This window comes from Polypterus senegalus, chromosome 2 (genome assembly GCF_016835505.1).
Source record: "Polypterus senegalus isolate Bchr_013 chromosome 2, ASM1683550v1, whole genome shotgun sequence".
Classification (NCBI taxonomy): Eukaryota; Metazoa; Chordata; class Cladistia; order Polypteriformes; family Polypteridae; genus Polypterus; species Polypterus senegalus.
In genome coordinates this window covers 56914405-56940870 of record NC_053155.1, presented here as the reverse complement: position 1 = coordinate 56940870, position 26466 = coordinate 56914405, and the positions used below count along the sequence as shown (strand labels likewise).

The 26466-nt window shown below is 37.8% G+C and overlaps 1 protein-coding gene across 2 annotated transcripts in view; it reads left to right on the top strand.

Moving 5' to 3' along the window:
* Window positions 1-26466, top strand: part of ttf2 (transcription termination factor, RNA polymerase II) — a 59211-nt gene that overhangs the window by 7721 nt on the left and 25024 nt on the right. For both annotated transcript variants that reach the window (XM_039743743.1, XM_039743744.1), the window contains 8 exons: window positions 6531-6663; window positions 7852-8037; window positions 15648-15805; window positions 17090-17171; window positions 19688-19816; window positions 20651-20801; window positions 23010-23115; window positions 24509-24702. In XM_039743743.1, coding sequence (XP_039599677.1) covers window positions 6531-6663; window positions 7852-8037; window positions 15648-15805; window positions 17090-17171; window positions 19688-19816; window positions 20651-20801; window positions 23010-23115; window positions 24509-24702 — 1139 coding nt within the window. The remainder of the gene's footprint in view (window positions 1-6530; window positions 6664-7851; window positions 8038-15647; window positions 15806-17089; window positions 17172-19687; window positions 19817-20650; window positions 20802-23009; window positions 23116-24508; window positions 24703-26466) is intronic.

Below are 26466 nucleotides of genomic sequence, written 5' to 3'. Positions count from 1 at the left end.
CCATCCATTATCCAACCCGCTATAACCTAACTACAGGGTCACAGGGAGTGCATAGGGTGCAAGGCAGGAAACAATCCCCGGGCAGGATGCCAGCCCACCGCAGGGCACTCACACACTAGGGACAATTTAGAATTGCCAATGCATCTAACCTGCATGTCTTTGGACTGTGAGAGGAAACCGGAGCACCCGGAGGAAACCCACGCAGACACATGGAGAACATGCAAATTCCACGCAGGAAGGACCCGGGAAGCGAACCCAGGTCTCCTTACTGCGAGGCAGCAGCGCTACCCACTGCGCCACCATGCAACCCCAAATCAATATGCGGACATCAATACAAATTTCCATACCGGATTGGTTGAGCCCCGGGTTGACAACGACCGTCAACAGGGTGCTGGTGAAAATTGGGCTGCTGTTGGCCGGAGAAGAAGAGGGGGGAGACGTGTCTGGAGGCAGGAGGAGAGGAGGAAGGTAATGAGAGTGGTACTGAGGGTAGGAACTTTGAATGTTGGCAGTATGACTGGTAAGGGGAGAGAGTTAGCCGATATGATGGCGAGACGGAAGGTTGATATATTGTGCGTGCAAGAGACTAAATGGAAGGGGAGTAAGGCCAGGTAGATCAAAGCTGGGAAAGATGTGCAGCAGGTTAGGGTAATAAAGGATAAAGATGGAAACGTACTCACAAGCGAGGAGAGTGTTGAGCAGATGGAAATGGTACTTTGAGAGGCTTATGAATGAAGAGAACGGTAGAGAGATGAGGTTGGATGTTGTGGAGATAGTGAATCAGAAAGTGCAACGGATTAGCAAGGAGGAAGTAAGGACAGCTATGAAGAGGATGAAGAATGGAAAAGCAGTTGGTCCAGATGACATACCTGTTGAGGCATGGAGGTGTTTAGGAGAGATGGCAGTGGAGTTTTTAACCAGATTATTTAATGGAATCTTGGAAAGTGAGAGGATGCCTGAGGAGTGGGGAAGAAGTTTACTGGTGCCGATATTTAAGAATAAGGTGGATGGTGCAGGACTGTAGTAACTACAGTGGGATAAAATTGATAAGCCACAGCATGGTTATGGGAAAGAGTAGTGGAAGCTAGGTTAAGAAGCGAGGTGATGATTAGTGAGCAGCAGTATGGTTTTGTGCCAAGAAAGAGCACCACAGATGCAATGTTTGCTCTGAGGGTGTTAACGGAGAAGTATAGAGAAGGCCAGAAGGAGTTGCATTGCATCTTTGTGGACCTGAAGAAAGCATATGACCGGGTGCCTCGAGAGGAGTTGTGGTATTGTTTGAGGAAGTCGGGAATGGCAGAGAAGTATGTAAGAGTTGTACAGGATATGTATGAGGGTAGTGTGACTGTAGTGAGGTCTGCGGTAGGAGTGACGGATGCATTCAAGGTGGAGGTGGGATTACATCAGGGATCGGCTCTGAGCCCTTTCTTATTTGTAATGGTGATGGGCTGGTTGACAGACGAGAATAGACGGGAATCCCCGTGGACTATGATGTTTGCTGATGACATTGTGATCTGTAGCAATAGTAGGGAGCAAATTTGAGGAGACCCCGGAGAGGTGGTAGGCTCTAAAGAGGAATGGAATGAAGGTCAGTAGAAACAAGATAGAATACATGTGTGTAAATGAGAGGGAGGTCATTGGAATGGTGAGGATGCAAGGAGTAGAGTTGGCGAAGGTGGATGAGTTTAAATACTGGGGATCAACAGTACAGAGTAATGGGGATTGTGGAAGAGATGTGAAAAAGAGAGTACAGGCAGGGTGGAATGGGTGGAGAAAAGTGTCGGGAGTAATTTGTGACAAACTGATATCAGCAAGAGTGAAAGGGAAGGTCTACAGGACGGTTGTGAGACCAGCTATGTTACATGGGTTGGAGACGGTGGCACTGATCAGAAAGCAGGAGACAGAGCTGGAGAGAAAGTTAAAGATGCTAAGATTTGCACTGGGTGTGACAAGGATGGATCGGAATTAGGGCAGGGCAATATGGCCAAAAATATTCATCACGATATATATTTGAACATTTGCGATAACGATATAACTGACGATATGATTGACGCGAGACAAAATACTTTACAACTCCACAACTTTATTAGTGCAAAAAAACCCTTCAATTTATTTTCACTTAAACACGCAGTTGTTTTTATGTGCATTAAAGCTATATAAAAATTTAACAGTGCAAATGCAAATTCCTTGTTGACAGTTTAACCAAAAGGCATTTCCAGTGGAAATGGGCTGACATATCCTGAGCATAACCATGTATAATATCCACAAAACTTAAAAAGAGTTGCTTTGCAACATAAAACTGCAGTGTGCCAAATAAATAAGTCAAATAATAAAATTGCACAAACTCTTGAGTAAAAACAAAACAAACAAACAAAAAACATGTATAAATTATTGCTACTGCTCATGGAAGTTTTCAACTGTACATTTCAAGTTTTAAGATTCTTTGTCAGAAACACTTAACATGTTCACAGATGTGGGCTTAAGGGAGGACCTTTGACAAGTTACAACGTTTACACCTGTGCTGAACAACCTTTCAGATGCAGAGCTAGTTGCTGGGATGCAGAGGTATTTCCTAGCTAATCTGCTGATGTGAGGAAAGTTTACTGTGTGAACTTTCCACCACAAAAGAGGATCACACTCACTGTCTGCTGGTGGGCTATTCACATAACTGTTCAGTTCAGATAATAACCTTTCTGCAGTTACATCTGTCTTGCCACTAACTGGTCCCTTCAAAAAGCTCCCGAGACTCTTTTTTGACTTTTTAACTGCTCCCTGACTTGTTTGGTCTCCACAAGATGTAGGAAGTGTTTCTGCAAAACCTGTGGCTGCACTACCCAGGTGTGACACAAGATGCTCAAGTTCACTCATGACTTGAACTTTGATGGCTTCGCTCTCACTCTCACTGAAATATTCTGTATGAAAACATGGATAAAGGAGAGAAGCCATGTTAACAAACCTCTCTGTGACACTGTCTTTGTAGCTTTTGTTCATGTAGTCAAGTATTGCTGTTTTGATGTCTTTGGTCAGCTGAGTGTCACTCTCTTTTACTTTTAACATGTCATTGTTAAACATCTGAAGAACAGGCTTAACACATGAAATGGTCACATACTCTTCAGCAGAAAAAGCATCTGTAAACTCTAGAAGTGGACTCCATGCAGTGCTGACCGAGTCAAGCACCTCAATGTCTTGCCATGTCATCATGAGGTGTCTTGTGGTTTTATCAGCAGCTAAAACCTGTGTTATAGCCTTTTCTTGTTCCTGCAGCCACTGGATCATTCTCTGCTTTGAACCCCAACGAGTGCAACATTCAGTTATGAGTTTGTGTTCTGGTAGGCCCAGTTCTTTTCGGGCAGCCTGCAGAGCTCGCTGGCACTTCCAGCTGTCGCCAAAAGCAGCAACAATCTTCTTTCCCACTCCAACTGCTCGTTCGATCCTTGGGTCCTTCACACTTCTTTCTAAAAGACATACATTTAAAAGGAAACACAGTTCATTACTTGACGCCAATATTAATGCGGTGTGGAATGTGTGACATTTAAGTTTTATGTACAACACACACACACATTTTTATAATATATATCTTGCAGCACAACTGCCCACATCCAGCCTGCCTGTTCATTTTTAAAGACAACTAAAGATTAATTAAAACAGTATTATTACCATCATATAAACTAATGCAAGAAATGCTTAATCTGACGTTATAATTAACTTACCTATTGCAATGTGCAGGCGATGTCCGAAGAATGAAAGTCTGGTCCAGTTGTTGAGTGCGACGGCTTTCAGAACGTTGGCCCCGTTGTCGGTCGTCAAACACACTTGTTTTTTCCTCCTGAAGATTCCACGAGCTGAGGAACTCTTTTAAGCCTTTGTCTATATTTTCCCCTGTATGGTCCCAAGGGCGGGGGGTGTGGGGGGGGAACTTGTTTCAAGGCATTTGTTTTGTAGCTTCCAGTCTTTGTCCACATAGTGTATTGTGAGGCTCATGTAGGGGTCTGATGTTCGGCTTGACCGCATGTCCGTGGTGGACGCAAAAAACTCCACCAAAGATAAATGCATTTGACACCTCAGTACAGACCTTTTCATATAAAGCAGGCATGGCGACTTTAGAGAAGTATTTCTTGGTGGGCAGCTTGTAGCGTGGATCGAACTTTTTAAGCATCTTTGTGAAACTGTCTCTTTCCACACTCTGAATGGGCATCATATCCCTGGCTAAACAATGCATCACTGCATTAGTTAGTTCCCCCCAGCGTTTGCTACTTTTGTCATAAGGCGTGCAGCTATTTAAAGCTACGCCGATTGTTGAGTCAGCTTCTTTGGTCTCACCACCACGCTAGTTGAAGCGGACGCCTCTTCACGTGCCTTAACAGCTTTGTTTTACTCCAACAAGTGCTTCTGCTTCAAATGATGAAATAGGTTTGTAGTGTTTCCTCCCTTCGCCACGACGGCCCACTTGCATGTTCTACAAAAAAATTGTGCTTTGTTGGGTATCTGACGGGTGAAAACCAAACCAGTTACACACCACTGAAGTTGCACCATTTTTACAAACCAATTCTAGTTCATCTGTTTGATTCAACAATCCACTTTCGCCCTTCTCATTCTCCGTCGCCACCATGCTTTTTCCGCCATGTGCGTATGAAAACAAAGGCACTGCGCATGCGCGTTTTACCCATATTCTATCGCGATTATTTCATTTTCTCATCATTGCCTAACATTGTACCAGTATTACCGTGAAAGGTATAATATGGCCCAGCCCTAATCGGATTAGAAATAAGTACATTAGAGGGTCAGCTCAAGTTGGATGTTTGGGAGACATAGTCAGAGAGACGAGATTGCATTGGTTTGGACATGTTCAGAGGAGAGATGCTGAGTATATTGGGAGAAGGGTGCTAAGGGTAGAGCTGCCTGGCAAGAGAAAAAGAGGAAGGCCTAAGAGAAGGTTAATGGATGTGGTGATAGAGGACATGCAGGTGATGGGTGTAACAGAACAAGATGCAGAGGACAGAAAGATACAGTATGGAAGAAGATGATCCGCTGTGACGACCCCTAACTGGAGCAGCTGAAAGAAGACCAATAATCCAAAATGCATCTCTCGTATCATGGGTTTTTCAGTACTTTTCCAGCCCAGGTATACTGCACAACCCTAGTACAAACACGGGTGCAAACATCATTGATTGACAAAGGGGCCGAATTATTCCAGTACCATTTTCACTTTGTTTTCTCATTAAGAATCATTTTTTGCAGATGAGCACACAAGTTAGTATTGCACTGAAGCATTTGCTCGCCTTTCAGTATTTTTTTAGCTGTTGTATACAATTAAAGAAGTAAACTGTACAGATAAGGAATGAATTCAAAAGAGAATGTCAATCTACACTTGAATCTTTAAAGTTTTGGCAAAAATACAAATACTTCTGAATTTAATAGACAAAAAATAGAAAATGACAGCTCACAAAACAAGGAGATTAATCAAAAGATAAGAATGATAAACTAATAATGAAGTCAATTGGCAGAAAAACCAGTCACAGTGGTATCCCTTGGACTGAACTTGGGAAAACACTGCTGCAGAGGTATTATAATAGGAGCGCCAGTATAATCTTGAGATGCTATGCTTCATTTATTAAAATTAGGGTTTCGTTTTGAAGTCTCAGTTGTAGAAAGAGTAGAATATTTAAGGAAAATCATTTTTGAATTTTATCCCTTGGATTATAGACATGTATTTGGAAATTTTGTAAGTACTCTTCTCCTTGTTACCTTTAATTCTTCACCTCTTGGCTGGACAAACAACTAGGATATGAAAGGAAAACTAAAATGCAAAGAAGATTAAAAAAGGGAAAGTTAGCAATTGTGCAACTATACTATAAGTAACTGAAAATCAAAGTTATTTTCTAAAATAAAACTTCTAACACAGGTTTAAGAATTGCAGTCACAAACTTGGATGGTCATTTTCCCACCCACGCCATCTTAAATACTGTTGATTCAATGAAATCACACAGCTCGACTTCCAGGGCAATGCTGACTAACAGTTAGTTGACATGTTATGGCAACAAGTTTCCAAAATAGCAGCATCCACTAAAATAACCAATATGACATAAAATAAAAAGCTCAAAACCAAAATGAAAGTTAAATAAAATCTTTTAATATATTTTGCCAGTAATTTCTTGTGTGGCTTTTTATTACTTACTTTCCTACTGGATCTTCTTTTAACCATTGCACTACCACTCTTTGTTTACTTGTATTATTCCTGCAGTTCTTTAACTGTGAGTTGGCTTTGATGCATTTTTGAGTCAGTGTCATTTTAAATACTAGTAAGTACTAAACAAGAACTGTATGGTTTATTATCTGAATATATAATGTTTAATAATCTTTACACAACTTTGAAATCCATATGGAAGATATTAATTTCCTAGTATTTAACTAGCAATATTGGCTGATTTGTTTTACTTGTGGTATTGTACAAGTGAATATTCTCTTAAAAGAGTTCACATAATTTGCAATCTGAAATTTGTTGAGAATAATTTTCTTATTCTTTTTTACAGGCCACTGTTTCATCAGTAAATCTATCTGCACTTCCAGATAAAGGTGAAAGGTTGCTTAACCAAGTTAAGGACCTTGAGAAAGCACTGGGTGCTCTTAATTTATCTGTCCCTGAAAGTAATGGGGATGAAAAGGGTAAGAAAAAAATTAATATAAAAGTTTCCAATTTAGCAGCCTAAAACATTTTAATGAGGTGGCTATCGTTTGTATTTTTCCACTTACAGTATTATTATGAGCTTTGCATTTAGTTTGCATTTATGCACTCGTATCAAAAGATATGCTGGAGTTTAACTGCAAAATTCCTCACTCCCAAGCTCAGATTACCAGTGCTCAGGTTTTTCTCTATAACTTAGGGTGTGGAATTCAGGAGCAGTCTTGAGCACCCCTCTATAGCAAAGATAATTTTACTGAAAAATCTCAACCTGTAATGGGGTCTGGTATGCTTACTTTTACAAGAAGGTAAGGTATACAAACAAGAGATACTTTGTAACAGCTGGTATACTCCACCTTAAAGTAGAAACATATATGTGTCGGGTAAATCTTTAACTTTTTAAAAACCTTCTTTATCAAAATGTATTAGCATAATGAAGCTTGTGAAGTCTACAAATTTTGTTAAACTTGGAACTGCAGGCTCCAGTGCTAAGTGAAATTACAGGCTGCTCTGACATACACACATGCGCACAGATATAAGCTCTGAAAGAGATAGAAGATAATGCAGAATTTGCAAGCCAAGGCAGTGTGTAGAATACACATCAAAATGCTTTCTAAATGATACTTGGTCAAGAATTACAATGGATGAATTCATAGCAATGTGTCATCTTTCTCTGGGAAAGAGAGAGCAAACTTTTGTCAGCCTATATTTATGTTTTTGTTGTTTGTAGTTGTGTTTTGTCTTTGTGTATTCATCTTATATAATCCTTATATAATTAAAAAAAAAAAAGTTATTTTGTGCAATAAAGTGTTATTTGGTTATTTTCTGAAATCCAATCTATTACCTTCCAAGCCCCACAAAAACAGAGAAAGTAATTTATGTGACACTTGGCTTACTTATCAGCAACCTAGTCAGTTTAATATTTATGTTTGAGGCACAATACTTCCAGTCAGTTTAACTGAGTTGATTCAAATAGAGGAGCTAACTAAGGAGATAAATCATTAAAAACAATAAGGAGGAGGAGTTAGGAGCATGCACTGATACAGCGCATTGCCGCACCCACCACATCACAAACCAGAATCGTGTGATATTTTGAAGTATGCATATTTACATGGGTTTATTATTTTTTTTATTTTATTTTATTTTTTTTTTTTCTTTTCCTTTATTCTCAGATGCAGATAGCGGAGCAGAAAATTGTATAGCATCATCTTCTGACCAGTTAAAACCATCTAACAAAACTGTTAGCAATCATAGGCACACGATTCTATTACCTGAGCCCATGCCTCAACCTGAATCTTTGAAGCAGCCATTCTGTAGTGGTTCTTCATACAGCATGACTCTGGGTGGTATTCAAGGAGGTATGTATATTTTGGCCTAACATACTACTTTTATGGCAAACATTTTACTTTAACAAATTTCTTGTTCTATTTGTTATTTTTAATAGTAAGCACACTTGTCTGGTGCGAAAATGAGTGTAGATAAAACCGAAGTGTCTCTACCTGTATCTTCAGCTGCATTCGGATATCTACTAGTCTTGATCAACATGACATATTTAGCTCTAGCCTTGGTTTATTTTTTGACACAGACAACAAGTCTGTAGTGTGATTTTAGCTTTGTCATAATAGCAAAATTTCAAACTTTGATATAATCCTAAGAAAAGTACTGAAATTCAATCCCATTTTTGATACCCAATGCAGTATATAGTATACAGTAACACAATAAAAATGCATTTAAATAAATTGCAATTCTGTGTGCATTAAAATCTTAACATTGACAAAAACTAATACTGTAATTGCATTTAATGACTAAAAGTCTTTTGTGAAAGTTGAGTTAATTTCTGTAAACAAAAAATACAGAAGTTTATATGCTATCAATAGTGGTGTGTTTTGTTTTTTTTTTACATTGATAAAAACAATGTTACTGATACTGAGGTAGTACAGTGAAATGTTAAAATATTAAAAAAACATTAAAGTACAAAGAATATTAGTGTGGTCTTTTGTAAACAACAAAAATACACAGAGTGCTAACACACTTAAGGGCTTTGACTAAATGCAAGCTGTAAAGAATGTATTTTTATGTAAATAAACTAAGATATCTTTGTAACTTCCAAATATTTTGCATGCGACTATCATGTTAAGCTGCTGCATGCTTTTGTTGGGTTGCAAATATTCCCGAACATAATAATTCGTGCTTCTTGCACCATACTGTATGTGGAAGTATATGAGGACACGGGGAACTAGCACCACTGTTTATGCAGTTGAGCACAGGGCCTTACATTTTTATATAGTAAATGAGATGAAATATAATTTTTAAAATGCATGTAATACTTTCTTTTAATTTAATGTGCTACAGCAGTAGACTTTGTTTCAAGGGTTTGAAAATTAAGGGAGTGAAAGAGCCCCATCGTGCTAAAGATTGTTGCCTCTGAATAATCAACACAGAAATTTTAATTGCAGGCAACAATAATCAAAGACCCCAATCTTGATGTGTTAAATGTTTAACTGGCTAGAAAGTAATGTTTTAACCCATAGAAAACAATGAACACATCCCTACTCCAAATGCAGCCGTTTACAGTCTTAAACTTTATTAATGCAAGAATCCCTGAATCCAACGAAAAAAGTCATAATGCCAGGCCTCTACAAATTCCTTCTTCATCAGCGTCCAATTTGATGTCATTCAAGTGGCTACTGGAATATAAAATAAACACTTTCGCAAAGGTGTAACGAAACAAATCTGATTGTATTCAAGAATAAAACTGAATAACAAAAATTTTAAGTGACAAAAAAATACCAAGAACACACGATTGACCAGTATTTGTGTGTCTGCTTATATCCCTTCAGCGATATCTTTTACAGGTAGCAAAAATTTACACCAGGTGTCACATACTCAAATCAAATGTATGATTTTATTATGTAATAGTAATAATAACAGGAGCTCACTACTCAAAACAGCAAGAACCCAGGCTCAAACCAACAACCTTTTGATTTATAAAGCAGCAAAGCAGATGTTTTGACTTTGTGTATTTGGGGTTGGGTTTTTATTCATTGACAGCAACATTTAAATTGAATGATTTTCTTTGGTTATATTCTTGAATAAAAGCACACTTGCACAGTATTTGGACTTCAGTTTTCACAAATTATACACTTCATGTCAACATTTTCTCATTATTACTATAACAAGAAAAAAGTTTTAGTTATGTGTTCAACATTTCTTGCCTCACATTTCCTTTCATTCTGCATTTACCCAGATCATTGTAGACCCAGAACACGCACACTTCATACCCAGATAAACAGACTTCAGCTCTGAGAATTTTGCGTCTGACTTCAGCTGTGTCAGTGGAGAATGGGATAGCAGGCTGCTTGTGCTGATTGACACATTTTCAAAACAAAGGTGCTGATGAAGAGGTGCAAAGGAATTTAAAGTGGCTCGGCATTAAAACTTTTTTCATAGGCTTCAGGGATTCTTGTGTTAATGTTTCTGTAATTTCGAAATAAGATGCCTCTTAAATTTTTTTTTATTGACTTGCAAATTTTGCAAAATATCTTGCATATACTTTGTGATTTTCCATCTCCATTTAGCTGAAGTATTTCCAAACACCATTATGTTTTATCTCTTTTGTGAATTAAGCTCCTTTTGAAGGCTCAGATTCTGCTATATTTTCTGTCTTATTAACATTTGTGAGTGGGTAAAAACTGGATTGCAAATTGAGTAATGGCAAACTGGAAGTGCATTTATAATTTAGGCGGTAAAGTTGATACCTTTTAAAATCAATACTTAATGAAATTTCAATACTATTGACAACCCTAGCCTTTGTATAAATTACACTTGAAAAGTAAAGGCACTTTTATCCCAAAATAGTCACATGTGGCTTAACCACCATTAACTTACAATTAAACATATATTTTAATTAAATATTTAAAACATCATAAGGTATTTGTTGCTTTTCTTATTCTAGTACAGTATACTTCCATGTGTATCTTGCATATGTACTTTCAAAACTGAGTTTTGTTTGATTACAAAACTTAAGTTCCATGTATAAAGGTCAAGTTTCATATTTGAGGAATACAAAGAAGCTATAGTTTTAAGATTGGAAAGATTGTGGGGCTAACAGGAAAATTTATAATATTCAACAACTGGTAATTCCAAAATGACCCTGAGTGAATGAATGCAGCCCTGCTATCTTTCCTTAGGATATGCCTTTCCCCACCCACAGCCCTGAATTAAATTGAGTAGGTTTGAGAATGTTAGTGTAGTTTAGATAATAGTCCCGAATCTCTAGAAAGTGCCCCATTGTATATTTCCATGATGTTTTGTGTTATAACCATTGGTCTTTATTATTTATAATAGCAGGATATACTAGGTGCCTGGGTGGAATAAAGTGCATGTGTATTCACATTCCCAAGGGAGTAAAACTTTGGCTCCACACCAACATGTTCCTGACTAAACCCGCTATAGGGAGCAAATTTACATACCCATATCAAGTCACAAAAATTTCTCCTAAAGGGATTTCTTTTATAAAGTTCAGCTGTGATCACTAAACTGTTCCTCAGGAGAAAGATTTTCAGAACAAAACATAGCCTACGGTGCTCAACTGCCCAAAATTTTATTAAGATAGGTTTCATAGTGTCGATTTGCATACTGTACAAACACATTCAACTTTATATATTTGATAAACCTAGTTCTGGCCTAAGGACCTCAGATAGAGAATTTTGTGTTCATAATTATAACTAGCTGTAGTTTGCATAACATATGGGCCCTAATAATAATGTAGTCATTTTTTTCTCTCAAATTTTCATTTTGGATTTATGCTATTATTCTGCTTCATTATATTCTGACCTTTTTTATGTATTTTGTTTTCTCAGTGATTTGTGGCAGTATACTCTGTAAATCAGGGCTGAGCCATTAAGTGAAAATGTTATGATGTACTTTTCTGTATCATTAATTGTTTTATTAATTTCTTGATTAGTTTTAAGTTTGAACAGTCACTTGATGACTCAGGCGCTGCCACGAGTGGCAGCCTTTCCAGCAGCTCCATGTATGACTATCTTTATACCTTTTTCTCTCTTTCACTGATCACTCCTTACACTTTCTTTTACTGTATGTGGACTCATTCTCTGGAGACTTTTTACTACTTGGACATGGAGAACAAAGGCTTGTGCCAGTGTGGTTTCCTATTTACCAGATGAGGTAAGAAGGTCGTATCGTGGCAGCAGAGCCGGTGCTAAGATAAATGCCAAGCGGCTAGCGAGAAAGTGGTGCTACAAGCCTTCGCCGCCTTCTGTGATCCTGGGAAATGTGAACTCGCTACCAAATAAGATCGAAAATCTGGCTGCGCCGGTGAAAAATGTCAGGACCTACAGAGAATGCAGTTTGTTGTGTTTTTGTGAAAATTGGCTAACATCCCAGATGCTAACGTGGAGCTACCCAGGGTTAGCATAGTTAGAGTGGACTAGATGCAAGTACCAGCGGGAAGCAGAAAGGAGGAGGACTCGCTCTCTATGTAAAAATAAGATGATGCAACTCTGTAAACGTTAAAATCTCCACTTGCTGCAGGGACATCAAACTGTTGGCCGTAAGTCTGTGTCCCTATTACTTGCTCAGAGAGTTTGGACACGTTATTGTTTACATCGCTCTTCAGGCGGATGTGGAGATAGCGGGTGACATCATCCATTTTACTGTTGCTAAAATACAAACGCAGCACCCTGAGGCGCTTGAGCTAATTGCTGGAGATTTTAACCATGTGACACTGAAAAAAACATTACCTGCCTTCTCCCAGTGTGTGGATTGTAACACCCAGGGAAATAGGACTATTGACCTACTGTATGCAAATGTTAAAGATGCATACAGCGCCACCCCACTGCCTGCGCTTGGGAAAGCAGATCGTGACATGGTTCTGCTTCAGCCTCATTACAAACCAAAAGTGAGGGAGCTACCTACAACTACATGCTCATTCAGGAAGTGGTCCCCTGAGGCAGAGCAGGCTTTGAGAGACTGCTTTGGAACTACGGATTGGGATATCCTGCAGGGATCTTATAGTGAGAACATTGAGGTGGTTGTTGACTGCACTACTGACTACATCAACTTCTGTATGGATATTGTAGTTCCAGTAAGAACAGTATGCTGCTATGCTAACAACAAGCCATGGATTACAAGTGACATCAAAGGCCTTTTGAACCAGAAGAAAAGGGATTTTAAAGGCGGTGATCAGCATGAGCTGAAGCGAGTGCGGAAGGAACTCCGAGTCCAGCTCAGGGCGGTGAAGGAGCAGTACAGGAGAAAGCTGGAGCAGAAGTTGCAGAATAACAGCATGAAGGAAGTGGGATGGGATGAAGATCATCACTGGCTGCAGCTCGAAGATGGGTGCCACCATCGAGCGAGACATGGAGAGAGTAAACCAGATGAACAACTTCTTTAACAGGTTTGACCACCCTAACCCATTCTCACCTCGGAGTACTGCACCCTCCACCCAACCTTCTGCTGATACCAGCATAGGAGAGAGTTTCCCCCCACCCACAATTGCAGCAGCCCAGGTAAGCAGAGAGCTGAGGAGACTTCGTGCCAGCAAAGCAGTGGGTCCAGATGGAGTATCACCACGACTGCTGAAGGCCTGTGCATTGGAGCTGGGGAGTCCTCTAGAGCACATCTTCAACCTGAGCCTGGAACAGGGGAGAGTCCGGAGGCTTTGGAAAACATCTTGCATCACCCCAGTCCCAAAGGTATCATGTCCTGGTGAGCTGAATGACTTCCGGCCTGTCACTGTGATGTCACATGTGATGAAGACCATGGAGTGGCAGCTGCTTCACCACCTGAGACCACAGGTACACCACGCCCTCGATCCTCTGCAGTTCGCATACCAGGAGAAGGCGGGAGCGAAGGATGCCATCTATATGCTACAACAATCCCTCTCCCAATTGGACAGAGGCAGTGGTGCTAGAATTGTTTTTGGACTTCTCTAGTGCCTTCAACACCATCCAACCTCTGCTCCTTAGGGACAAGCTGACAGAGATGGGAGTTGATTCATACCTGGTGGCATGGATCGTGGACTATCTTACAGACAGACCTCAATATGTGCGTCTCGGGAACTGCAGGTCTGACATTGTGGTCGGCAACACAGGAGCGCCACAGGGGACTGTACTTTCTCCGGTGCTGTTCAACCTATATACATCAGACTTCCAATACAACTCTGAGTCATGCCATGTGCAAAAGTTCGCTGACGTCACTGCTATCTTGGGCTGTATCGGGAATGGACAGGAGGAGGAGTATAGGAACCTAATCAAGGACTTTGTTAAATGGTGCGACTCAAACCACCTAGAACTGAACACCAGCAAAACCAAGGAGCTGGTGGTGGATTTTAGGAGGACCAGGCCCCTCGTGGACCCTGTGATCATCAGAGGTGACTGTGTGCAGAGGGTGCAGACCTATAAATACCTGACAGTGCAGCTGGATGATAAATTGGACTGGACTGCCAATACTGATGCTCTGTGTAAGAAAAGACAGAGCCGACTATACTTCCTTAGAAGGCTGGCATCTTTCAACATCTGCAATAAGATGCTGCAGATGTTCTATCAGACGGTTGTGGCGAGCGCCCTCTTCTACACAGTGGTGTGCTGGGGAGGCAGCATAAAGAGGAGGGACGCCTCATGCCTGGACAGACTGGTGAGGAATGCAGGCTCTATTGTAGGCATGGAGCTGGACAGTTTGACATCCGTGGCAGAGCAACGGGCGCTGAGCAGGCTCCTGTCAATCATGGAGAATCCACTGAACAGTGTCATCTCCAGACAGAGGAGCAGCTTCAGCGACAAACTGCTGTCACTGTCCTGCTCCACTGACAGACTGAGGAGATTGTTCCTCCCCCACACTATGCGACTCTTCAATTCCACCCCGGGGGTTAAACGTTAACATTTTATAAAGTGTTTGTTTTACCAGCATTTTTATCACTCTTTAATATTGTTCTTTATCAGTATGCTGCTGCTGGAGTATGTGAATTTCCCCTTGGGATTAATAAAGTACCTATCTATCTATCTATCTGAACTCCGAAGAAACCAAAAATGCTTATCATATATACAGTACTAAATAACATACTATCAAAATTGAAAATTAGTGACTATATAAAAGATAAGTAAATAAAATTTAGATGTTGAAGACTTTTTAGCAAAGGCAGCTAAAAAAAGTCCACATGGCTTGAGTGGGTCATTACACTGATGTTTACTTAACTCGGATGCTTGCAGGCAAAATTTTATTCCTGTATAGTTCTGTTCTCTGACAGTAAAATGTTCAGTTTAATTTGACTACATCTTCTTTTACATTCTGTCAAGCTGCCACCAATCAGTTTTGTACAGTTTAACAACAATCTGATCTCGGCAGGATTGCAATGTCCTGCATTGTCACAGTAGTCATCGCATGAATTGGAGACATTTGTATTTACAGTACTTGTATTGTATTATATTTAGCTAAATATTAAGGGCTAAGTTATAAGTTAGAACAAAGATTACTTAAAAACCTGGAGATGTCATGAATTAAGGATGCAGTAAAATGTAGCTGTGGGCTAAATGTAGCGTGTTAGAGGCGGCAAACATTTTAATATTGCCTTAAAAAATCTGCAGAATTGTAGCAAGTTTATTTTGTGTTGCTATTTAAGAACAATAGATTATATCTGTATTTAATGAAAAAATTCAATTACATATGCCAAATTATTTTTTTATAGTTTTGTAGCAGCCATATTTTATTATTTTGATGATTGGTTCCTGCCTTGCGCCCTGTGTTGGCTGGGATTGGTTCCAGCAGACCCCGTGATCCTATGTTCGGATTCAACGGGTTGGAAAATGGATGGTTGGATGTTTTTGTTTTTTTTTTCTCTGTAAACCTAATTTTAAAAGTATTGTTAAATAAGGTAATTTTTGCACAGGTAAGTATATGGAAGCTCTTTGCGTTCATAATCTGCTAAATTTGTTCTTGTTTTTTGTTTTAGTAAACACTCAGCAGAGTGCATTCTATGGAGGCAGGATGACCGAGGACAGACTTCTGACAGTCCGTAATATGACTGTGGATGCTATTGACAAATTGCATAAATCTCTCGAGTCTTGTCCGGCAGCTGAAACACAAGCTGAGGATCCAAAAGGGCTTAAGGTAAATTAACTGTTTAATCTCCTTTGTTGTTTAATCCTTTGACTCAAGTTATTTTAAGAATTTTTGATGTGTTGAGCTTCAAAGCTAAACTTTAATGCAGTTTGGTGAAACACTGGCACCTTATCAGATTAGAAAAAAGGCATAATATTGTATTCTATTGTACAGATCTATTATTTTAAAATTGAAAGTTAAAGAGAGAATTATGTGGTCAGTTTTATTGAAATGCACAATTAGTTTAGAATCAAGGAGGACCTTCGAATGAGCAGTAAAGTGTAATTTTAACAGTCTCTTAAATGCCAAACAAAGTTAATAAGCCAGTAAGTCAGCTGAATCGCAGCATTGCAGAATCCAACATGACCGATTCTGAGTTTGACGATAATTGCAATCTTGGAAAATGGATCTACATTGAAGAAAAATGCTTACCAAAAAACTCATTCCTTACTGTAATAAAAGGGAAAATTCCTGGAATGTCAGAGTAATAATGCTTAAGTGGCCCTCTGCTATATTTAAAGAAAAAAGCCTATTACTAAGTTTTGGTGTTGCTCTTATCAGTTTGTAGAATATACTTCACCATGATCTGAAGAGAGCCCAACTCATGTGACCTCAGGAAAAGTTTTGCCTGCATTCTTCAGCCTACAGAAAGTTTTTAAAAAAAGAGCAGAATCTATTTATATTCCCAAGTTCAGTAAGACCTTTAGTATACAACTGGAGAAAATGTAAGACCACAATGACTACCCTTATGTAGGTAACATTGAAAATCATGCAACTAAGCACCAAACAGACACATTCAGGGATCTTTATCTACTACTGTATCCTTATATGTGCTGTTTATTCAGATAAGGATTAGCTGCTTTTTATATAAGAATGGATTTAAACATTTAAAGTAGGTACATCATTATTCATCCTCTGAACCAACGTTATGACACCTTGCTTTTAGGTTTCCTTGTCAACAGGTTCTTTCATAATGAATAGAAACACCTAAAATATATCCTTAAATTGGCTGCAAAATCTATTTTAAAAGATAATTTGGACAATGCTAATCTTATAAGATAGGTTTTTTTTATAGCTGATCTGTATTTTTCTGGCAGTTTTTTGATCACTTATTTGCTAAATTGTTTGCATGAATTATTTTTTTACCTCTATCACTATCATACCTGACATAATGTTAGTATTATATATTTAATATTAGTGATTTCTTTGTTTAATTATTTTTATCAATACATTAATTTTCAATTGCTTTCACATTTTTACTTCTACTGTTGCCATGTGCTTTATTTTCTTAAGGTGCCATTGTTGCCTCATCAGAAACATGCACTGGCATGGTTACTGTGGCGTGAGACTCAGATGCCTTGTGGGGGAATTCTTGGTAATGTAGCAATCATTTTCAATGATATTTCCTGCTAAAACTTAAATCCTGTAAACTAATCCCTTTCCAAACCCATTCTTTTTGTAGAGATTTTGAGGGATGGTTGGTTCAAGAGATGATAGCTGTCTGGTCTCGGCATACGTTTTTATTTATTGTGCAACAAACACTATTTGATGTAAACAGAAGAGAGCAAACCCTCTTTGTCCATCATTTTAATTTCTGGATCACCTGGATAGTTACAACAGCTACATTTTAAACATTTAGCTAGGACAGTTGCCTAGAATACCTATTCATGGTGTTGTTGAAGCACATATTTGTGAATAAATATATACTGTATCTGTGGTACAGTAAAGTCATAAAATGCATATAAAGTATATTTTTAAAATCCGCACAGACTTCTACATTTATGACAGTATTAGAGTATCCTTTTTCCTAAGCAACCTACTGAATGGTAGTTTCCAATACATATACTGTATATTATTTTGCATATTACTTAGCTAAATAAGGTGAATTTTTTTTTTTTTGCTTCTTCATTTTCAAGATTCTTGCCTCCATGTTTAGTGATATTTACATGTGGCGTATGGCTTAACAGATAAAAATATCTGATCAATTTTTGTGTTTACTTGAAAATGTGATGTAATTACTGAACCAAGTAAATCAGTTGTCGTTAAAATACTAAAAACCACTTGCCAATATGTAAACAGTGTTTACTTAAAATCTGATCTATATGATTTCAGCATTCATTTATGCCACTGCTCTGTTACAATATTGCTTTGATGCTTTGGTGTACTTTCTAATGTGCCTTTTGAAAGGTCAAGAAAGCAAAATGTAACCCATGTTGTTTTGCCTTCATCTTGGTCTATAGAGAAATTACTGCATTGAAAATACACTTTCAGTTGTGACTAAGTTGGCATTGTTTTGTTTTTCTTTGGCATGGCATTTTGAGACTTATGCTGCATCTCGAGGCCTAAGCTGTAGACTTTGACTGAATCTTAAAATCAAATCTCCACCTCAACCAGAAGGTACTTTTCTCTGTTGAACTGCTACAGTGGGCCTTTTCTGGAGTGCCATCATACTGTTGAACCAGTACAATTTGGACTTGAATATCAATGCCAGATTTTGGACCTCTGTACCAGTATCAAAATGGTTCAGAAGCAAATAATGGATAATTCGTAAATCCCTCTTCTTACCCCAGGCTCCCAAGTGCTATCATGCCACACTTCACACTGCTTCCCTTGTGTGAGTCCAGTCACAGCAAAAGTGAATTCTTTAACAAACTCATCTTTTAAGTTTCTGTGTAGAAAACCAGTAAATTGTTTTGTGAAGTATTGCAAGTTATTTTTAAGAGAAGTACTAATGTTTGCTTCCAATACTTAAAATCCTGAAATGCTGGTAATATACTGTTTTAAAAGTTGGAATTTTAAGTACTTTTCCTTGTACCAGTATGCCATGCAACCTTCCACATCAAGTCCATTCCATTTGATAAGGCAGTATCATTCACTATTGAATGACTTTCTAGCACAACCAGACACAGAGACATTTACTTGTAGTGTATGTCACCTTGATCAGGGAGAAGAATGGTCATAACTAAATTTTGTCAGCCCTAACAGACATATTTATACATCATTTACCAACCAAAACCTATGTACACCCAAGAAACCAAATACATAATGTCTATTAATTACTTATACTATACTTGTCACTAGTTCCTTGCTGTCTCTGAATAAGTTAGGCTTAGGTTCAGTTCTGCTTCTCTCAGCATACCCTTTATCGCCTAGGGTGTAGGACACAGTGAAGACTGAGCAACCCTCTATTCCAAGTGCAATATGTTACGAGATCATAAGATCAGAGGGCATTACGCAACAGAGATGGATGTGACTACTAGATTGAGTCCATCTTCACAAAAGAACAGCAAATTGCACAAGCAGTAAAAGAGTTGATTTATTGTTTATTTCAGCAAATGTATCTTATGCTAGCAAAAACCGGATCACCAAGTGAAACCTCAAAGACTGATAACTGCAGCACATGTGTTAACAAAAGTAAAACTTGTGACAGTGAGCTCCTTCCACTAAACTTAAGTAATTTGTGTGTTGGTGATGTGTTTATCAGAGAAGAGAAAAAGAAAACCAGCCTATCTTAGACTTATTCTTTGTGTTCATTTGTTGTCCTTTCATTTGTAAATACATGTATATATCCATTTTCTATAATACTCGTCTAGTGAATTAATTGTATTATTTTCTTTATTTTAGTAAGAGTTTGTGGGTTCTTTGTTGGGGGAATGTTTTCTAAACAGAAGGTGAAGATGTTTAATGGAATCTTTGCCAGTTTATAAGCTTTGCTAATAAATTAAAGTTCATCTCTTCCTCCACTTAAGTCTGTCATCCCTTCCTGGAAGGGATTGAGAGACTCCACATAATAAATACCGTGCATATAGTTTCCGCATTTGGTTTATACAAATTTATTTGTATGTTTATGACATTATGTTGCCTTTTACTTTCTTCTTCAATGTCCTACAGCTGATGATATGGGTTTGGGTAAGACTCTGACTATGATTGCACTGATTATGTCTAAGAAGAAGAAAAAAGAAAAAGAGGAGAGCCAAGAGAGTAAACAGAAGCTGTGGATTTCAAAAAAAGACCAACATGGTAAATGCATTACTACTGACCTGTGCAGTTATGAAGTTCAAATAATGTAATTTGTTTTTATGTGAGGAAATAAACTTATAAAGTATGTAAACTAGGGTGCTGGTAGTTTAGAAATGTATATGGTATCTTTTTTTTATCCATCTATTGGGGTCTTTTGTTTGATTTGGTAGTTTTTATAAGATATATGAAGCTGAAGCCTTTATTCAAGGCAACCTCTAAAATCATCTACTTTAAAGATTTATTTTTTATCTTTTTGACAGTTGGAGAACTGGGAGGTTAACTGTCTTTCTTAGAGTCACACAGTGAACTTCAGTCAGCAATTGAACTGGGAAACTTGAGTTTACTGTCCAGCAACAACAATATTTATTTATATGGCACATTTTCATACAAATGATGTACCTTAAATTTCTTTACAAGGTGAAGAAAGAAAAGTTTATTAAAAATAAAAATAAGATTAGGCAATACTAAATAACAAAGAATAAAGTAAGGTCTGATTGCCAGGAGGACAGGAAAAAAATTCCAGAAGGCTGGTGAAAAAAATAAAAAAATCTGCTGGGGTTCCAAGGCCATGAGACCGCCAAACCCCCAGTGGGTATTCTACCTGACGTAAATTATCTAAATCAGTCCTTATGGTTTTCAGGCCAACAATCACTACACTCTACTGTCCACAGATTAAGAAATTTCAAAATGTGAAACATTCCAGAATGACTAATGGTAAAGGTGTTTTTGATGTACTCAAGAGTTTAGTTTAATTTATAACATTCTAAATATGTTAGTTTAATGCTCCTGAAATGGTGATTTAAAGGGTTTTCTTTTTGTTAATTTGCTGTTTAGATTCATCTCCTGTAAATGCACAAGGAAGCCTCATCATTTGCCCGGCTTCTCTTGTACATCATTGGAGGAAAGAGATTGAGAGACATGTGAAAGGAAGTAGACTAAGTGTGTACCTTTACCATGGACAGAACAGAGAGAAGAATGCACGTATGTAAGTCTGGATGCATCAGCATTTCTTTATACTCGGTTTTCAACTTAGCCAGTATGAGTTGTCTATATAAAATAATGATTTTTGTGATTTTTAAAAGGAATAAAATGTTTTGCTTATTAAATGAACCTACAGCATTTTTTTCTATGTAAGTTGTAAAAGTTGCAGAGTTTGTAAAACTGGTCTTATGAACAAAATCCTTGTACTGATCTTGTCGGTTAACCAATGGAAATTCAATGCTGGCACAGTTTCCATTTTAGTTAAATTTGTTGTGCTCCTATTATGATGAGTTTAAAATATTCAAAGCTTAAATATTGGTGCCCAGTTTGAATTAGTAAATTAAAAGTTAGCCGCATGTAATGTCTTTTGAATTGCATTGCATTTGGCCTGCCTAAAGGTAGTTAGAGTGTTTTAAACGTTTGTTGTTAACATGCTCACTGTAAGCCATTCCCCTTTTTACTGATGTTGGCAGGAATTCCTTGCCACAGCCCCCAGTCAACCAAGGAGAAGTTTTACAGAAAAAAATGACATTTAACTATCAATTAACTGCTTCCTAACAGTTTCCTAACTGCTTCCAAGTTCTCTTGCTATAAAATTATTTTAATAATCTACTTATGTTAAAAAAATAATTTAAAGTAACCACTGGCCCAATTTTTTTTTTTTTACGTTTCTTTCATGTTATTAATTTCCATTTGCATACAATTTATGGAATCAGATTTTTCACTCCCCATTAGTCATCCTTGTAGTGTTACCTATACTCTGCCAACCCTTGTTCCTAAGTGCTCACTCTTTTTAAATACTAAAAAGATTCATCGGTACTTATCCTGTCCACAAAACTGTAGAGTTTATTAATTACCAAAAATATCAGTTCAAATTTACTTTTTGACCAGTTTTCGGAATAAGTTAGACATGCTAGGATTTGTTTGTCAGACACAGAAATATACTAAGCCAAGCACAATGTATGTGCCTAAATAAAACAAAATGCTCATCCATTGTTCCCTTGCACTGTTCTCTCTTCTGCACCTTTGTTTGTGAACTCATTCAGTTTTAGTTGGTTTACCATGTACAACCATTGTCATTTTGTCAAGACTGTCAAACTAGTTGTGCAGCATCTAAAGGTTATTTCAAGTTACACAACTATTCCAGTGATTTTTTTCAGTCATAGTCTCATTTACATAATCTTAGCGAGTTGAGGCAGTTGATGCCGCTCTCCCATGAACTTATCCGCTGCAGTGTGACATACCCAGCAACACACTTCAAGTAGACTGACTCACTCCAATAAAATCAAATAGGTTTGATTTTTGTCTTTAGTCAGAAGGGTGGGCTGTGTGGGCCTGAAAGCTGACAACCTATAAATAATCATACAAAAGTACAATTTATATAATGTAGCAACAAGGAATAAGGAACAGAGGCATTTTGTCTGTGTGATGTCTCATGTTTTACATACCACGACAGAATGGAAAAAGAAAATGAAAGTCCCTAGACTGCGGCCAAACTCCATACCTGTTAATTCTTTATACAGAACCAGTACAATCAAGTAGCATGTTATTGGCTGTCGCAAAATGTGTCAAGCGTGACTATGCTGAAAGGTTGGCACACAATCACTAAATGTGACATGTTCAGTGATATTCAATTGTTTAAACTGATGTGGTCCAACAAGAAGTCATGTAATGTGACATTTTCTTAAGCTGTTGTGGAACTACCCTGGTACAGCTTTATAATAGTGATTATGCAAATGAACAAAACTCTGCTTATACATCAATCTTACAGAAGGTAAAAGATGAATTTAAAATCATGAAAATCAAGAGTACTATAGATTAATCAATCCATTGACACCTTATAACTCACTACAAGGAGAAATTTTCAAGTATTTCTAACATTCTTTGTGAATTTTATTTTCATTATTTGTTCTCAGTTTTATTTTTGGCATGCTTTTTAACACGAAGCGCAATAAATCTCACTAAAATTTAACACAACTGATTTTTAAAATGGCTCTTTATCAGAGTATGTACAAAATGGGCCCTGTGATGGAGCAACACCATGTTCAGAGCTGGTTCCTGTCTTGCACCTGATGCTTCTAGGATACACTTAGTGGTTGCCCATGATCCCAAAATGGGTTAAGTGTAATTGATAATGTTGTTATATTATTTAATACAAAATGTATTAGTATATGTTTATAGGTAAAATGTATGTCTCATTGTTTTATTTCAGCCTTTCAGAGTATGATGTAGTAGTCACTACATACAGTCTTGTTTCCAAAGAAATTCCAGTGAAAAAGGAAGAAAAAGACAGTCCTATCACAGAGGAAGTAAAACAAGTGGGAGTTTTTTTTATTTTTATTTCATGATATTACCATCTGTGCTTCTGTGGAGGACATCTTAGTTCATTTCTATTGTAATTTTCTTTTTGTACATTTGCCTAAATTTATTTTTCACTATACATCAGGCCTTTCTTATCTCCTCTCTTCCACTTCACTGAACACCTCTTGTGTTGTTCCTCTGTTTCTCCTTGAAATGGCTTGGCCACAAAATAAATTTTTAGTTATTTGCTGTTCAGTACTACTACCACTACTACTACCACTACTACTACTACTACTACTATTACTACATCTATTGCTACTAATTCAATATTATTAGTATACTAGGGAGCCCACCCCCTGCTCGCTTCGCTCGCCCACTACCGGGTTTGGTTTACCGGATATACAATTTTTAAAGAGATTATTTTCATGGGATTTGTTACATATGAATTATTTTCACTTTTTCTTTAAAACTTTTGTAAAAACAATATTTGTTCTTTATTTTCTGCCCCGGGCATGGTTAAATCTTTCTCCCAGGACGTATAAAGCTGCTCGCGTTGTGAAGGGACGGGCTGAGAGCACGCTAAGGATATACGGTTGGCTACTGGTGAGCTGCATGTTTTGCTTGTCGCTTGTCATTGTTTTAGGAGATGGGAGCACTTGAAGTGTGTCTGCCAAAAGCATTCCAACAAATGCTAGGTTCGATGTCCATGAACTTGTTTTAAATTGTTTGTAAGTAGGGTGTGGTATGCAAAAGTCACCTTCTCGCAGGTTTTGCTTCCTATGGTTGTAATGTCTAGTTTCGCATGTCGTCAAAGTGTCTCTACGAGATGTTCAGGTCTCGTTTGCTTCGCTCATCCCTCCCAGAGGAGCACTACGCTCCTGCCATCTCACATCTCTCCCGCTCGCATTGTGAAGGGGGGAGGAGCTGAACACACGCTAAGGAGATGCGGATGGATCAGCTGCAGGCTTTGTGCTTCTGTTGCCGAGGTGCGTGTTCTGCTTGTCGTGCTGTGTGTCAATCATTTAAAAGCCTTTACAGCAGCTGTCCTTCTGTCTCACTGCCTTGTCTCGCGTGACGTTAAAGTGTCTCTCATGGGTCATTAAATTGTCTTCCGAGATCACAGGTTGTCTCCCTGCCAATATTTTTTTTTTATAATGGATATGTTATTTTAGCTTAACAAATAATAGTAATTGTAATAAATTCCCTTAAAATGTTTAAGTGAAAACTCTGAAGGAGTAAAATTGATTTTTTAACTGTTTATAATGTTTTTTCATGCATGGTCAAATAAACTTAGCAGTATAAGATTAACAGGTATAATTTTAAGTTGAATTAGAATGTCAGTATAAGTTGCATATGCTGGATGTGCACAGACATTTTTTATGAATGAGATCTATTTTTATGTATTCCTAGGACTCTAAGACTTTGTCTCATTCACCTCTTATGCAAGTGATTTGGTCCCGAATTATCTTGGATGAAGCTCATAATATTAAGAATCCACGTGTGCAGACCTCCATAGCAGTTTGTAAATTAAGAGCTGAAAGGCGGTGGGCTGTAACTGGTACTCCTATCCACAATAACCTTTTGGACATGTATTCACTGCTAAAGTAAGGATTGTTAAGTTAATATACTGTATTACTCCCCAAGGGGAAATTATGCTTTTCGCATACCCTAACTTACTCATAGTTTTATGGGCAGAGCTCAGGGCCAGCTATTTGTATGGCACCCCTAGAGCAATTGCAGGTTAAGTGCCTTGCTCAAGGGCCCAACGGAGTAGCATTTCTTCTGTCACAGCTGGGATTCAAACTGGCAACCTTCGAGTTGCCAGCCCAGATCCTTTGACCACAGAGGCACCACTCTGCCACTAGTTACTACTGCTTTGCATTACTCATTTTGTTTTATAGTGGCAAATGACTTAATTTTGACAAATATGATTACTGCCTATGCATTGTAAGGTGTTAAATTGCCTATATGTAAAATATGAATCAAATTGTGAAAATCTGATTGTAATTGAATGTCAAATTTTGTGAAAGATCATCAATTATTGTGTAATTTTAAAATGTGCTAGTGTCCTGTAAACTGTTGTATACTTTGTTTTTTCTTTTTGTAATCTGCACCCCCTTCCATTAAGAGGAGCACTTCTTGGCTTCACAGAGCAAAAAATTTTGTGTACTGGATACCTTGTTTCATCCATTATGTAATGCAAGGCAAAATATAATCTGGCAGTTTCCAGCTAAATATTTTTATGTGTTTCTGTGTACTGTAATTTGAATGGCATGCAGAACACCATAGGAGAATATTGCAGAGTAATGTATTAGTTGATGTTAATCAGTTAATTGTTGTGTTTTTCTTTTGACAATGCTAATATTGTAATTAGACATTCAGAAAGGCTTCTACTTTATTTTTCTTACATTTCTCTGTAAATTAGGGTTCTCTGCCATTAGATGTCTGTCAAAGTGACTGAAGTACACTTGTTTTAAGAAACATAATAAAACAATGTATTGATAAACACAAGTATTATAGAAATATGATAGTAGCTTAAAAACTGGCAGTGCTTTGACAAGTTGTGTTCTTGACTAGGCTGACCCGCCTTTTAAGGTGACCGACTTTTAAGTTGACCACTTCTTAAGGCAATTCAATATGTAGATCAATTTGATATTTTATACAAACTCGTTAAGTTGGTTATATTGCATTTGAGCGATATTACTTTAATACTCGTAGTTTCTGTTATTTTTGTGATGAAATTTAAACTTTTTTTCTATACTGAGGTCGCCCTTTTGAACCCCCCTGATATTTACTACGCGGTGATGCATTTGTACTCCATCAACATTAATTATTTCCAGAGACATAATTTTGTCTATTTTTCCAGCGCATCGCGCACAAAAGCAAGGAAACGATGGGAGCACCAGAACTCTGCTCACATCATGTCGCTTCATACCGCAAGCTGCAAGTAGTAAGTCTGTGATAAGCGGACTACCGCTACGCTTTCCACTCACGGGACGGAAAGACAATCCTGACCGCTTTTATATAGTAAGAAAGAAAGAAGAAGAAGATATCGCACAGTCTGGAATAGAAAGTCATCCTTTACCGGGACAAACGAAACTACAAATCCCACCGTGCATTGCAAAATGGACGGGGTGTGTGTGAAACTCCGCGCCTTCGTAGCACTCACGGGACAGAAGGACAATCTCAACCGCTTTTATATAGAAGGATTTTACAAGGCTTTTTAATTGATTTCAAATAGATTTAGAAATGGATTTCTGATTTATCTTGGCACAAATAAGACATTACTATTATAAAACTGTTTTAAGATGATGTCCATTGCTTTGTGGAACAGTGTGTTGTTGCTCAATGTTGGAAAACATTGCTCG